Source organism: Pimephales promelas, chromosome 23, assembly GCF_988280905.1.
Source record: "Pimephales promelas chromosome 23, fPimPro1.hap1.1, whole genome shotgun sequence".
Classification (NCBI taxonomy): Eukaryota; Metazoa; Chordata; class Actinopteri; order Cypriniformes; family Leuciscidae; genus Pimephales; species Pimephales promelas.
In genome coordinates this window covers 25,225,340-25,242,206 of record NC_142791.1, presented here as the reverse complement: position 1 = coordinate 25,242,206, position 16,867 = coordinate 25,225,340, and the positions used below count along the sequence as shown (strand labels likewise).

The window sequence follows — 16,867 nt, the reverse complement described above, 5'->3', positions numbered from 1 at the left end:
GCTTACTTTTATCTGGGCTTTCAACTAAATTCTACACAGGTGGTAGTGGACATGTTTTTGAGGTGTTTTCGAGCACGTCTACACTCTCAGAAGAAAAGGTTCTATATAGAACCTTAAAAGGTTCTAAAGCGCTACGTATTTGGAACCCCTAAAATGCAATGCATGTAAATGATCACAAAATTCAAGATATATGGGTTAAAAAATGTAATTAATCAATATCAGACGAAGAGTGCCATTTCAGTTTTTATCCTCCAAAATCAGCATGATTAAAATGTGATATTAAGTTAAAACAGTTTAATAAACAATAATTTAATTATACTACAAAATGCTGCAGAATAGCTAATGTAATATATGAACGAATAAAGAACCTTTGTGCCAAAAGTGTTCTTTCTTGTCATTATAGAACCTTTTTTAGCATTAAATGTCCTTTGGGGTTGAGTAAAGAACCCTATGCTACATATATAGAACCCTTTTTTTCTAAGAGTGTAGGCAACACTATCTGGGTCGAGAACACAACAGTAACCGTTCTGTCTCTTCACCGTAAATACATACATTTTAAGTGCATCATTCTGTATCCAATCATTTGGCCGGATTCTGTGATTTCCTCAGATTTAATAACCACTAATGGTTGAGGAGAGATTCACTGATAGCCTAGTATATTTTATAATGTTCTAATGGTAGCTGAATGCTGGGAGATTGGCACCTGTTGAATTTCCTTTGGTAAAACAAACAAACAAACACACACACAAGCACACACACAGTGTGAAACTCGCTATGCGCCATTATGAATGCCTGTGTGTGCAGCAATGTGAGACAATGGCAAGGACACACGCAGCTTCTACGGAAGACGGTATTCTTGTACTCTCATCTCTCAAAATGTTTCGACTTTAACCTCGAAAATTTTCAACTTTAATCTCGGAATGTTTCGACTTTAATCTTGAAAATTTTTTACTTTAATCTCGGAATGTTTCGACTTTAATCTTGAAAATTTTTGACTTTAATCTCGGAATGTTTCAGCTTTATTCTTGGAATTTTTTTACTTTAAACTCTGAATTTTCCGACTTTAATCTCGAAAATTTTCGACTTTAATCTCGGAATGTTTCAACTTTAACCTCGGAATCTTTTGACTTTATTCTCAGAATTTTTTTACTTTAATCTCTGAATTTTTCTACTTTAATCTCTGAATTTTTCAACTTTAATCTCAGAATTTTTCGACTTTAATATCGAAAATTTTCTACTTTAATCTCGGAATGTTTCAACTTTAATCTCGGAATCTTTTGACTTTATTCTCAGAATTTTTTTACTTTAATCTCTGAATTTTTTCGACTTTAATCTCGAAAATTTTCGACTTTATTCTTGGAATGTTTTGACTTTAATCTTGGAATGTTTTGACTTTATTCTCAGAATTTTTTTACTTTAATCTCTGAATTTTTCGACTTTTATCTCGGAATGTTTCGACTTTATTCTCTGAATTTTTTTACTTTAATCTACTGTATGAATTTTTCAACTTTAATCTCGGAGTTTTTCGACTTTAATCTCGAAAATTTTACTTTAATCTCGGAATGTTTCGACTTTATTCTATGATTTTTTTTTACTTTAATCTCTGAATTTTTCAACTTTAATCTCGGAATTTTTCGACTTTAATCTCGAAAATTTTAATTTCGAAATGCTATGTATTTTTTTTACAGATTTTTAAAAAAAAATGTACCGTACCTAATAGTTTTTTTATTTTAATGTAAATTATCTTTATGAGAGTCAGGCTGCAAGCTTCATATTTTTAAACTGCTGTATTATTTATTAACTAAATGTTTTATTCATCTATTTGGGTTTTATGACTAGAAAGTTGTGTGCTTCAGGTCCTATTTATAGAGATAAAAAAATCAGCCTGACCTATTTCTCGTCCTCCACACACGACAATAATAACAAGTCAAGTCAATATTAGTCTTATCTGAAGTAAATAGGACAAAGCATACTCTATTCACACACACAGGCTGAAGAGTTCGCCTGACCGAACAAACACACTCCTGATGCCTCTGCTTCCTCCAGACATTTCATCATATATGATGGCTAGAATACCTCTAACAGGAATATAATATAATATAATAGCCACTTACAGGATCAGAGGAATCTTTTAGGATTTGCAACATTGCCGAAAAAATTAGAAAGGCCAAAACCGTACAGTGTCAAAATCATACACTTTTCCAGTCCTAAAAATCATATTTTTCCAAATCCCCTAATATTCCAGGTGACCGTTGACAGTGATTTTACTCACCGAGCACTTTTCCGATGACAATAGATTTGATGGCGTTGAATTCAATGTCTGATGTTAGATTGAAATCTTCTTTTGCATGCTGATCGACCTGTAAAAAATGCAACAAGCCACAGTTAAAATTGTTTGTGCATGGAGTAAAACCATTTTCCGCATCATGTTTATTAATAGCAAGGTCATATTCATCTGGAAGCGTTTCAATTTAAACGGCTCTTCAAAGCAACCATAAAACACAAAACTGCTGGCTGATTCAAAAGAGGAGGATGTGTGATTTAAAGTGTGATTATTGCGACGGTTCAGACTAAGTGCTGAGGTCACGGACAGATCCGCGCTCCCACCACGACCTGCATTGACTGGTATTGAGCAGCACGTGTCACGCATCAGGGCTGCGGTGTCTAATCCTCCATGTCATCAAGTCCTCCATTTCAGACTCAATTAATCAATATATGCATTACTGTTTAATATCTAGATGGATATGGTAGCCTTTCAGAAATAGATATTCTGGGATAATATTAACTTATTTACAGACATTTCTTTTCATACACTTCCCACACGATTAATTGAAGTACATTAAAATATTTTTTTCTGAAAAGTTTTGTTTAAATGATCCATAATCCAAATAAATATGCACTATTTGCATACATTCTCAGAACATAAATCTGAACATTGATTTTGGAAACACACCATAAATCATAAAATACTGTCAACAGCGAGAAATGTTTTTAGGAATAAAATGTTTTATAAATCAGGCGAATGATATATGAACAAACCTCATTAAAAACCTTCAAAAAACAGATTGTAAAGTGTAAAATGTGGAGTATGTGCTAAGTGCTACTGTCACAATCCCTGTACTGTGTCTTGTGCTTTGGTGGACTTTTATGTTGAAGTGTATTCTTTGTTCACTTCCTGTGATTGGTTCACTATGTGTGTTCCTGTTGTTGCTCCCCTGTCTTCTGTGTGGATTATTCTCTTGCTCTTGGACTGGATTATCTGTTTCTCAAATAAACTAGTGCTTGCAACTGGATTCTCTCTCTCTCTTCCTTGTCCCTGCTCACATGGAACAGCTAATAATTTCTGGCTCATTTTGAGAAAATGACCTTTGAAGATATACACTCACCTAAAGTATTATTAGGAACACCTGTTCAATTTCTTATTAATGCAATTCTCTAATCAACCAATCACATGGCAGTTGCTTCAATGCATTTAGGGGTGTGGTCCTGGTCAAGACAATCTCCTGAACTCCAAACTGAATGTCAGAATGGGAAAGAAAGGAGATTTAAGCAATTTTGAGCGTGGCATGGTTGTTGGTCCGAGTATTTCACAATCTGCTCAGTTACTGGGATTTTCACACACAACCATTTCTAGGGTTTACAAAGAATGGTGTGAAAAGGGAAAAACATCCAGTATGCGGCAGTCCTGTGGACGAAAATGCCTCCGGGTACCCCACCGGGTACCACTCATCTCCACTACAAATAGGAAAAAGAGGCCACAATTTGCAAGAATTTGGCGTGAACAGAATGAGAACATGGATCCATCATGCCTTGTTTCCACTGTGCAGCTGGTGGTGGTGGTGTAATGGTGTGGGGGATGTTTTCTTGGCACACTTTAGGCCCCTTAGTGCCATTTGGGCATCGTTTAAATGCCACGGCCTACCTGAGCATTGTATCTGACCATGTCCATCCCTTTATGGCCACCATGTCCCCATCCTCGGATGGCAACTTCCAGCCAGCGCAGTCTCACCCCAAAAAGTCATATAACTGACGTTTTGGGACGTCTTTTGACCATACGTCAATATTCGCCTTTTTAGGGCCCCCTTAAACGTCGGTAGATGAGGTTATGGGATCCTAACTCTACCCCAGACCTAAACCTAACCCGTCACCTAACTGACGTTAAAGGTAAAGCGTCAGTTGTATGACGGCCCGGGTTCGCCATCTAGCGACGTTTAAGGGGGCCCTAAAAAGGCGAATATTGACGTATGGTCAAAAGACGTCCCAAAACGTCAGTTATATGACTTTTTGGGATGAGAATGTGTTGTTCCAGCAGGATAATGCGCCATGTCATAAAGCTCCAATCATTTCAAATTGGTTTCTTGAACATGACAATGAGTTGACTGTACTAAAATGGCCGCCACAGTCACCAGATCTCAACCCAATAGAGCATCTTTGGGATGTGGTGGAACGGGAGCTTCGTGCCCTGGATGTGCATCCCACAAATCTCCATCAACTGCAAGATGCTTTCCTATCAATATGGGCCAACATTTCTAAAGAATGCTTTCAGCACCTTGTTGAATCAATGCCACGTAGAATTAAGACATTTATGAAGGTGAAACGGGGTCAAACACAGTATTAGCATGGTGTTCCTAATAATCCTTTAGGTGAGTGTATGTTGTAATTGAAATCTAGAGATGCAAATAGATGTATTTTATCCCACCCCAACTGATATGGAAGCTAAATAACCAAAAAACTAAAATTTGACCAGTGCTTGAAAAAAATTATGAAAAGTTTTAAGTTTTGGGGATGATTTTCCCACTACAGATTCTGTAAATCTGTGTATTGAAAATAGCCAGCATGTCCCTTTGGTGCATTTAACCCCATCCCAGTTTGATGAGAAATGCAGAGAGATGGAGTTTCCCGAACGGGCCAGAGTACCTGAACACTGAGCGTGTCTGCGAGTCTCTGGACGCTCACTCTGTGGAGTTGCCCGTTGGCCAGATTCCTGGCGCTGGCTCGGAAAGCCTCCGCCTCTCTGTTGTGCTGCAGTTTGTACTTGATGTCCAAATGTCCTTTACAACAGAGAACATTTCATTTGCTAAATATCTGAGACAAACAGAAACATCAAAAGCAACAGAAGGGAGCACCCCTCTGCAACTATAACGCTTCATCTTAAGAGGATTAATATTTTATCCTCTGTGAAACAAAACTGATGCTGCTGAAATAAATTTAAAAAAACAACTTTGATCAGTTTTGGGGGGATTTAACCATCTGTATACAAACAAGACGTTTTCAAGCTGTCTTTATTAACCCTTATGCTGCATTAGGGACATTTTTGGTCTTTTGCAGTTTAATTTCTTTGACCATTTTGGCTGTTTTAATGCAAATGGTATGAAATTTGGCAAAATTGTGACTTTTTGGATACATGTAAAAAATGTGATCCCATTTTGCAAAATATGTATAACACACACTGTGTAGATCAAATAGTAACACTCAGCACCATAAAGACCAAAAATGGCCCATTGAAACCCATTAAAGCGTTGTTTAAATCTGAGGCTGTCAGTAATACATGAAACATGATTTTTGCACAAACATCCTTTCATTTTGAAGCAAAAGCATTATATTTGCATTATATAGTGTATTCCACCAGATGACGTCACTACATATTTATTCCCTATGGGTGGAAATGCACCTTATTTTAGGCAATAGGCAATGTTTAATAGGTGGCCATTTTTGGTCTCTAACGCGCTAAGTGGGATTTTGATAATCCAAATCTAAAGTTTTCTCTTTGCATTTAGTTTATTGAAAATAATTGAATTTTTGTGTTTTTTCCTCTTATACAAATCGATGGTTTCGCAAACAAAACTGGTAATTAAAGGGTTAAAATCCTGAAATTGAATACATTTTTGGCAGTTATGATGAGGACTGATGCTGATTAAAAGATTTAACTTGGTAAAAGTGGAAAATAATAATAAAAATAATATTTTAGGCAATGTTTAATATGTGGCCATTTTTGGTCCTTAATGCACTCAACGGTGTTAAAAATCTAATGCAGCACAAGGGTTAAGCTAAAACTAGATTTCTGCAGGTTTTGCATGTGACAAACAGTATTACGTTCTGAATGGTTTCCAGCATGTTGCTCTGGATGGTCATTTCTATGCTAATGGCTCAGTTGGCTTTTGCTTATTTTTTCGGTGAATCTGTTAATTAATGTGAACAGACCCTCAGAAAACTGCTTGCAACAGGAACAGGAAGCTGTCGGCGTGAGGTTTCTGGAGGCTGTTATAGACCTTCTGCATGATTGGACTAGCAGGTGTTATTGGCACACGCTGTCTGGAAACCCAGTGAGCCGAGATGAGCCCGATCCAGAGTTTCTGCTTCTGCGGTGCGGGACGCCACAATAATCGGCATCAAGCATGGGGACTATTTTGGGCAACTCACTTTGACGTTTGGTTAATTAGAATAGCATTTATTTACACACTGTCATATAAACATCCATTCCAAATTTAATGGTTAATTTGCAACACTAACTAGTTTTAGTATTATTTATATACTATTTATTAAAAAATGTTTATTAATATTTCGACTTAGCTTTGACTTAAGTTTGCATTTTATTTTTTGTCACATGTTTCTATTAGTTTTTTTACATTTTATGTTTTTAAAATAATTATTATATTATTTTATACATATAATACAATTATTATATACATAGAGCGTTTTCAATGTTTCAATGACTTAACATTGAAAACGCTCGCGTCTGACGCGCTATTCGCGTCAGGTGTGAACGCACCATAAGACTTCATAAATCTTTTAATTGGGCTACAATGGTCACGCTCATGTTTTGGAAAGAAGATGCGATAGAAAGATATGTAGTAAATGTATTGTCTTTGCATTATTTAGTGGCTCGCAGTCTGTTTTACTTGTTTTTTGCATCATGCTTGGTTAGGAAAGTGCAAGACTGATTCAAAAAATGCATTTTTTGTTGTTGCATATGATTCATTATAAGAATTGGCTCAAAAAAATCTTTTAATCGGACTTTAATGGTTGTGTTGTATATTTATCGCCTGTGCAAAATATTTTAGCAGATTTAGGAGTGTCTCTGATACCCGGGTGCTATTTTTGGATGAAAGTTGGGGAAGTTTTGATATGACGAGAGCTTTCGAGAAAATTCCCTCGGAGAATTGGAAACGGAGAGCCTGCAGTATATGCGCTTAAACACATCTCCGGCACGCAAGATCACAGACGCATGTTTACATGCAGTCATGAAAGCATCGAGGTCTCAGGAGGGAATATATCCCCCGCCGGCACGCCTCATGCCATTTCTTTTATGCCGGATTTCTGACAATATACAAAGTAATTTACTGCGCCTGCCATCCCGGTGTCTTCAGAGATTCCCAGACTCATGCTAATCCAAATGAATGTGCTTAGGGTGCATGGAACCAAACCAGAGAGGAAGATTAGAGAGTTTCAGACCGTTTCTGTTGAGCAGGACGGCGAGGTATTCTCTGTAGTACGAGTTGACGTAAAGCAGCAGCGCTGGCGCTTGGCTCGTCCTGAAGCTCAGCGAAATGTTCTCTCCTCTCAGTGTTAAATCCGAGTAGATGGAGGACGACAGCGCGCTGATGTTCCTGTTCAGCTCGTACGGCTCTTTAAACGTGTACGTGACTGATGTTCCGGGTTTGAAGAAGGCAGAAACATCTGGAAGTGAGATGAAACGCACTTGGATTAGGATTAGACATACGCAGAACTATCAGCACTGTGCTATATTTACGGCCCAAAATTTTATTCATCAAATATTAATTTCATTTTACATGTTTGTTAGACCTCAAGTATGTAAACATAACTTGTTTGTACATTCCATTGAATAATAATGTACTGTATATTTTAAATAGAATTCTGTGTTTTCCATTAAAAAAAATGTCTGGATTGTGTGTTTTATAAATTAATACAAGATTTCAACACAAATGGTGCCTAATGAAGCGAATTTAATCAATGTTTTAAAATGTAATCAAATGAAAATATAGCGTTTCATTTTCAACCAATTTTTTTTTTTGCGTAACATTTTATATTTTTTTTATACAACAAAGTGTTTTAATTTTTTGTCAAATAAAGTGCAGCACAACACAACTTGTAAGTTATTAAAAATGGATGACAAATATCTTAATTGTATAATATTCCTCAAAATAATAATAATATGTTGTAAAATATTATTTTACTATACAATAGTAATATATTTTGTCATAATTCCTTCAAGTTAAACTGAACATTTATATGTGTATTTTACTATAGATGTTATCAAATGAAATGGTGAATTGTTATTATTGCTAACTAAAACTAAAATCATTTTTGGTAATGCAGAAATAAAACAATATATATAAATATTAGATGAAAAACAACATAAAATAAAATGAAAATTAGAAATGGTGCCTTTGAAACTAATTGAAATAAGTTTAAGCTGAAGTATTAAAATGACTAAATCTGAAATAAAAAGAATGTTAAAAAAATAAATGATAATTACAAAAATTAAACTAAAAATATAAACATTTTTTTAAATAAAATTTACAGTATTATGAAATATTTTAATAGCATATAAGTAACACTAAAATAACACGGACATAGAAATATAATAAACAAATAAGGCCGAAAATGTTTGTAAGCAAAATTTCCGGGGTTTTTTTAAGTAAAAGTTTTGTGCAATGACCTTTAAAAAATATTATGAAATATTATAATATCATATAAGTAACACTAAAAAAAACACTGCAATAGAAATATAAAGCAGAAAATATGTGTAAGCAAAATTTCCGTTTTTATTTTAATAACCAATATAATTTTTATAATTTAACCATATTTTGTGCAATGACCTTTGAGTTCATTATCGCCATTGACGATTCGACAAATATTAATATATAGCCCAGCCCTTCTATTAGGGTTAACACATTTGTTTTGTGCACCTTTATGACAGAAGGTTCCAGTGAAGGGTGAGAGACTGCAGTCGCAGGTGAAGCCGTTGTAATTCTCCACACAGGTGCCGTGATTCTGGCACAGGTCCCCGTAGCTGCTGCAGTGTCCGGGACACCCCGCCGTCACTCCGGGCGTGATCTCGGCCCTCTCCTCCAAATCCAGCGTCTTCCCGTTGAGCTTCAGGGACCGAATGCAGCCTAGAAACCCTTTCTGCCTGGAAGCGGTTCCTCCTGAAAACACAAGCGGACACAAGCACAGTCGTTCCCCAGTCCTTGAAAACATACAGCTGTCACAAAGCCATTTAAAAGACGAGATGATAACAGCGAGTAAAGATGGCTTTTATCGTGCAGACAGCGGAACCTTCTCGCTCGAACTCGAGCCGCCCGTTCACAACAAATGACCGCTGACCCTTTCCCCCCCCACTGATGTGTTCTGTCATTTTCTGCTGTCAGTCTTTCACTGTGGTTTTGTCCTTGATATGGTAATTGCTTTTGGAAGAATTTTGCATTCTGTTCCTGCAGATGACAAGCTATAAATACAGAAATAATGCGCTCTGCATACATTAGTGCTTAGCGTTTTAGTGCTAATTCCTTTCAGCGAACACCTCGCTGTGCCAGCTGTGCCATATAATCATCTGTGAAATGTTCAAGGCAAAGTTGGAAATGCTGTTAAAAGTTTTGACATCCCAATGATGAAATACGAGACAAAGGCAAATGTGTATCAGGTCCCTTAAATACCTTAACGTTCAACCTAGACGGAAATCAGAGTACACGGAGAGCAATTGGAAGTTTTAAAGGACAACTGTTTTCATGATAATCGAATGTAAAGAGTTTTATCTCTAAAAACTGTTTAGTGTATAATGCTAGTATATGGGGCACAGAGTAATGAAAAATAAAAATCGCTAGTTAATACCACTAACAAGGCTCAAAATAGCCCCAAACTAACACAGTAACATAATGAGGGTCCCTACATGCAAAACGAAGCATTGAGTACTTTGTAAGTGTACAGACCGTTAAATAAGAAGATACTTTATAAAGACAGTCCACTTCGCATATACGGGCAGGAGCCATCTTTGGAAAACAGTCTCGACGGGTCGAACCACGTTCGTTTCAAATTACAGCAAAGAATATATTGAGTAAATGTGGTTAATTTTCAGTAAAATAATATCAAAATGCACCTCCCCCCCCCAACAAAAAACAAAACAAAAACGTTAATGGTCCTAAAATATGCAGAAAATGTATAAATAGTATAAAATAAACTGTGTTTTAATTGTTAACCGAAACTAAAAAACCAAAAACTTTGGAAAACAGTCTCGACGAGTCGAACCACGACGTTCGTTCCAAATTACAGCAAAGAATATATTGAGTAAATATGGTTAATTTTCACTAAAATAATATCAAAATGCACCCCCCACCACAAAACAAACAAACAAAAAAAAATGTTAATGGTCCTAAAATATGCATACAATGTATAAATAGTATAAAATAAACTGTGTTTTTATTGTTAACCGAAACTAAAAAACCAAAAACTTTGGAAAACAGTCTCGACGAGTCGAACCACGACGTTCGTTCCAAATTACAGCAAAGAATATATTGAGTAAATGTGGTTAATTTTCACTAAAATAATATCAAAATGCAACCCCCCCCCCAACAAAAAACAAAACAAAAAAAAAAACGTTAATGGTCCTAAAATATGCATAAAATGTATAAATAGTATAAAATAAACTGTGTTTTTATTGTTAACCGAAACTAAAAATATTTAAAATAATTTTCAATCATTAAAAAAAGCTGGAAAAAAAACAGTTCAATATGAATGTATATTTCGTATTAAATTACCTGAGCTGTCACCCTCTATAACTTCTAAACATTGTGTTTCTTTGTAATTCTCCTATTGGGGAAAGGTGAATCACAACTGAGATCTCCATTCAGTTTCCTGAGCGCTAAAAGAGCCTCATTTGTGTCTCAGGCAGCCTCTCAAAGCTGATATCTTGATAAAAATAGCTTTCTTGGCCATGTAATGTCCTGAACATAATATACGCAATAGTGAAAACGTCTCCTCCAGTACAACGACTGATATGTTTTACCCAGAAGACCTCAGACCTGCATTATAAATGGGTAGAAATGGAGTTCTTCACACACATGAACAGTCATGGGAACCTCCGAATCCAATCGCAGTTGAGTGCTGCACAATAGAACTAAAGATTGAACTATAATGACACTACTTTCTCAACACTTACTGCAAAACTCATTCCTGCTGAGTTCATCCAACAGAGAGACACCTTTCAAATTTGCCAGGAGCTGGGTCAAAGGTCAACAAATCTAGCTTCACAGAAGCCATTCACGTTGGATCACACTATCTCAGTGTGTTTCATCCCTGAAGTTTCCAGATCAAACCTCATATTTAAGGGCCATATTTTCACTTCAAAAATTAAAAGAAAAAACAGGACATTCAATTTTGCATAATCAAAATTAAGCCGTTTTTAAAAACAATATTTTTAGGATATTTCCTAACAAATTCTTATTATGATGCAGATGTTTTATATTTGTTATAATTCTTCTTAATAGTGAAAAATTCTATAATTACATGTTTTTTTCTTCATTATAAAGGCAGTATAACAAAGACTACAACTATGTATGAATACCTTTAAATAAGACATTATTATCATTCAATTACAACAATGAGAGGTTATTTTAATATCACGGGAATTCATTTAGTTAATGTGAATGTGGTTAATTAAAATTTGTAATAAAAATATCATCAAACTATTAAAAAAATAACTTTTAGTCATTCAAATAGCTGAAATGAAAAACATTGAATTTTTACATTGAAAAGTAAAACTGATATAAAAATAAACTAACATTAAATATTTAAAAACAAAAACCAATGACCAAATTACATTCACTTTAAAATTTAAATGAATCTAAAATGTAAATAATACTAAAATAACAATTAAATAGAAACAGAAAATAGAAATAATAAAAATAGAAAATATTTGTAAGCAAAATTTCCAACTCTTTTTCTTAATTTATTTTTTTGTGATAAAAAATTCTCCTTTTTTCTTTTAGATTTTGTAGTGTTATATGATCTGAACATGTTCTTCTTCGTGAGATTGACACAAAAGGGACAAATAATGTCCTCCAAAACAGAGTTCTGATTTCTGAACCGCACACAGGGTGAAGAGACATCCTTTATCTGATAAATGTTCTTCCTACCCACAAATAATTGGCTGTTGAGCTGCAGATGAATGTGTCCGTCAGCAGGAGCTTTCTGAAGGGCCGCGGGATGGTGGTCCACATACAGCGATGCCTCTTTCACGTTGCGCTCGGCTCTCACGTGATGCCAGCGGTTGTCGTTCAGAGCGCCGGGCGTCTCAACGCTCACCTCGAAGGGACCGTTTCCCACGTCGAACGAGAAAACCACTTGATTCGGAGCTGGAAAGAGAAACACATTTGATTGATGTTCATCATCGTTCTAGCAGATTGACATTTCGCTGATGTTTCGTTCCAGTTTAGAAGACGAATGAGACGGTGATGGAATCTGTTGAGAGGCAGATGATGTTTGAGAATAATCCAAGAACAACACGCTGTTCTCTAATCGGCTAAAACTTGCAATGATGATAAAAAGGAATGATGAAACATCTATCAGCTGCCTCGGATGTGAGGATCTCTCATAAATAGCGCTAAAAACCCATAGGAGAGAAAAAAATCTCACATCAAACCTCTTAAACGTACACTATGTAACTTTTGGCCACCAGGGGTCAGTAATCTCTTACAATATCAAAGGCGTATATAAATGGCGCAAAGCATTAAGCGGAATTATGGATCTTGTCGTCAAGCTTATGGATGAGTGAATACACTGATGTTTTTAACATGACTGTGGTATGAAGCAGGGCGCGATTGCTAATGGAGACGTATACCAGCGCCACCCGCAACGCGAGTCCTGTGAATATAAAGGAATAAGGACATATCATTCTACCGAACTACACGCAACTGCAGAATTAATAAGTTACTCACAGGTCAGTTGATTAGACGAATGAAACTTGAGGTTACGCATCGCTTTTTCACTTGCTCTAACAGTTACACTATCACACTAAACAGCTGTTGGATGTTGTTAATTAGGTTGTTTGTTGGCTGTAAAGGCGGGCATACACTGTGCGACTTTCGTCCGATTTTGAGCCGAATTCTGACTCGTGCGACTCATTTTCGTGTCGGACCGATTTTCAGCTTCGTCGTGCGTCGTTTGTCGTGCAGTGTTCGTGCAGTGTACAGGGAGAAACGAGAGGCGATTAACCTCTCACGATCGACAATCGGATGGTCGGATGAATTTCTGCCATGTCAGAAATTTTGGTCGCTCCTCGTGACTATATCGCACAGTTGAAGCAAAGCTACGAACCGATTGCCCTAAACTCAGTGTTTTTTCCCTCACTGCACCTGCGCGAAAACAGAAGTTTAACCATTTCATCTGCAGCAAAAATACAATTAAAATAAAAACGAGCTACAAATTACTGTTGCTTACCTCCAGTTCGTGTTACAAAATGGATAATATTACCCACCGTCTTCAAGCCACCTGATATGTAACACCGCTTTTATTATTTTGTCAAACAATGTTTTTGAAATAAACCTGTTTTTAATTTTCATTGATGATTAATAATGGCAATGTTTGGACATATTATAGACTGTTAATAGTTATTTTATATATAATTCATTGTAATCGACCTAAATGTTTTAGACAATTTTGAATGAGGAGTAGGGTTGGGTATCGTTTGAATTTGAATGATTCTGATTCCGATTCCTTGTTTCGATTCCGGTTCCTAACGATTCTCGATTCCGATTCTTTTAAGAGGCAGGGTCAAAAAAAGTTTAGCTAACCTTTCTGAAGGAAATAATCCTTTCTGAGGGAAATACTCCTTTTGTCACAAATTTTGCATTTTGCTGAGATTTCGTTAATTTAAAAAAAAAAGTGAAACCACACTTTGGACCGCCAAACGTAAGCTACTCATGTTCGACTCGCGCGGTTATGCCAACACTTCCGGTAGACGCTTCTTCGTTGGTGTTGTTCAGTGGTTTCTTCTTCCGCTCGGCGGACTGTGAATATCGAAACTAGGAATCGAAATTTTAACTTTTGAACGATTCCGGGAAAAACGAAAAGTTAGTCCCGGTTCCAATCGATACTCGATTCTCGATACCCAACCCTAATGAAGAGTAAGATTAATATTTTATTATCCTCACAGCACGTTGGTTATGTGCAGTGAAAATATTGCGTGGCAAATTAATTATAATAGCGGATCAATTTAATAGTAAAATTAGCCTATAGGCCTCCCCTAATAATGATAATATAATAATAATAATAATTAAATGCATAAATTGAAAATACTAAATCATCTTGATACTGATAGCAGATGCTTGTTTTGACAATATCTCTGGATACATACACTATCTATTAAAGTATACATGCAACACTCTGTCGAGTCGAAGTTAGTGGCGGACGTGGAGCTCTCGGCATCTCGAAAGATGTTGATCTTCGTTCTAGTCCTCTTTTTGCCTCAAAGTCTGCTTGCCAAGGTCCATAATGTTTGAACAAAACAATAACAGCATGAGCGTCCTGATAAACATAACCCAGTCGTCCACGTATGTCGCCATGGTTACGATGGCAGTACGAGTGGACACCGAGGGTAACACGGATATGACGTCATTGACTGGCGACTCCTCACCCCTGCTCACACGCCCCGTTTCCTTGGTTAAAATCGCAATTTTCTCACGATTTACAAATAGTTGGAAACATTGGGGATATTGTAATTAATCAACTAAACACAATATATAACATTGGCCGAGTGGTTTTTGGATCTTTTACTGCAAAAATCCTGTATAGTGTACCTTTAAAGGAGCATTTCACCCATTTCAACATTAATCTTTATTGAAGGTGGATCACATATGTAGTCGAAATGTAAAAGAATTTTTTTAATTTGGTGACCGAGAAAAGACAGAAAATAACCGAGGGGCGCATTTGTATGAAAGACTACAACACCCACAATGCACCACATAGCACAGCTCAGCAAGCCACACCCACTAATCCGGAGTCTACTCTTGCGTAGCCAGACCTTCAGACTGGCAGCTTTCATTGACCTTTTTCACAAAAACCGGAAATACGTAATCGTTGTGGAAACGGAGTTCCCGTCAACTGTCGACACATCAGAAAAACCTACTCTGTGAGGAGAAAATTGATCAGAGAGTCTTCAAAACTTCAAAAAAAAAAATGTAAACTTGTCATGGTCCAGTTGTTGATGACTTTGTAAAATGCTGTGGTGATGCTTGTCTGCAGCTGATTTATCTAAGACCAAAGATATGATATTGATTTCAGAACTGAAGCTCATTCTTCCCAATATACGTTCATTAAAGGTAAGAAGGTGGAGTGTGTGGAAAGTTATTCATATTTAGGGAGTATTATTTACAATAAACTGCATTTTGATGTGAATACCAGAAAGAAGTCTGTCAGTTTTATTCAACAGTTATTCTCTAGGGGTAATGATTTTTTTGCACTGCTCTTGCTATAGAACGATCAAAGATGAAGAACAATTTATACAAATATTAATTTATCCCTTGTACACTCAGATTGTTAAATACTCAGAATGGTATATATTTATATTTTAAATTTATATGTAGCCCACTGTTGTGTGTTCTTATTTTTCTTGTTTTATATTGTGGTGTATATTTTTATGTGCTTATTCCGCTGGATACAAATATCTTAATAAAGTTGAGCATGAACTAACGTTACTTCAAAATACACAAATCATAAAACATAAAAAATAAACATAAACAATGACGGCTTAGTGAATGGTGACATGAGAAGTACAGAAGATCACAGGATCAATAACATCCCGCCAGATTGCCTGAATCCATTTCCGTCGTACTTCATCGACAGGTAATTGACGAGGGAAGGAATGAAAACGACAGGTATGGCTGCTTTTTGGGAATAACCAAAAAGATCTGTACGCAACAACTCTCACTAGTTGCCTTCGGCGCTATCTGTTATGAATGGAGCGGAAGAAGATTACCACGACAATTGCGTATTTCCGGTCCCAAATACGGAAGTTGTGAGAAAGGTCTATTGGCCAAGACCACATCTGATCGACATGTAAAGCAACCAATCACAGTTTGTTTTGTTTCAAGTCATGTTTGGGGGCATGAAAATCTAAAGTTGACGTCCCCACAATAACAGACTGATATTCAAGAACGCTGTGCACGTTTACTGGAAAAACATTGCACTGTGAACTTCACATACTTTTGAAAATGCAGCGTTTGGCTCATCCTGTAACAGATATAAACACAACAGCTCTCTTCTTCCACAAGGGTGTTTTAGTATCACGATGGGCGGACCATCAAGTAACGCGACACACACGTCTCCTGGAAACTTCCAAACTAGAAAGTGTTTCCCATTTTGTGTGCAATACGCATCAAATATACCATGGACGTGCTTTCAGAAGCTAGGTCAAATCACGTTTATTTAAATAACAGCATATACAATATAGATTCTTTTAAACCAGCTTCACAGTACTAAACAAGAAAATAACAGTATTAACCAGCTTAGTAAAAACTTTAATGGATTTGTAGTATACTTAGTATGAAATAAATGCATTTTAAATTGATTTTTGTATGTTTTTTTTCACAAGGGTATGTCTTGTGTTCCATGTAAATTATTGGTGGATGTGATTAACACGGTTAAAAAGACGCTGTCTGTGGATGATTGACGTTGAGTGATTTGAAAAAGATGTTTAACATTGACTAATCTTGATGACGTCAATAATTAAGTGTTTAAATAGCGTATGGAGGGATTGAATTATTTAACACACTGAAGGCTTGTGAGCTGAAACGTACGCTATCTGATTAAAAAGATTAAAAATGTTGAGTGCGGATCATTTTCTCTTAGTAAA

The 16,867-nt window shown here is 36.2% G+C and overlaps 1 protein-coding gene and 1 long non-coding RNA gene across 3 annotated transcripts in view; one reads left to right on the top strand and one right to left on the bottom strand.

Annotated features, from left to right (window-relative positions):
• Nucleotides 1-16,867, bottom strand: part of cntnap3 (contactin associated protein family member 3) — a 172,046-nt gene that overhangs the window by 10,277 nt on the left and 144,902 nt on the right. For both annotated transcript variants that reach the window (XM_089126433.1, XM_089126432.1), the window contains exons 17-21: nucleotides 12,153-12,371; nucleotides 8,931-9,170; nucleotides 7,453-7,677; nucleotides 4,918-5,051; nucleotides 2,273-2,360 (exon numbers count right to left, since the gene is read on the bottom strand). In XM_089126433.1, the coding sequence (XP_088982559.1) occupies nucleotides 2,273-2,360; nucleotides 4,918-5,051; nucleotides 7,453-7,677; nucleotides 8,931-9,170; nucleotides 12,153-12,371 (906 nt within the window). The remainder of the gene's footprint in view (nucleotides 1-2,272; nucleotides 2,361-4,917; nucleotides 5,052-7,452; nucleotides 7,678-8,930; nucleotides 9,171-12,152; nucleotides 12,372-16,867) is intronic.
• LOC148969471 (uncharacterized) overlaps nucleotides 1-16,867 on the top strand; it is a 364,565-nt gene that overhangs the window by 220,716 nt on the left and 126,982 nt on the right. The gene's annotated exons all lie outside the window — the stretch shown is intronic.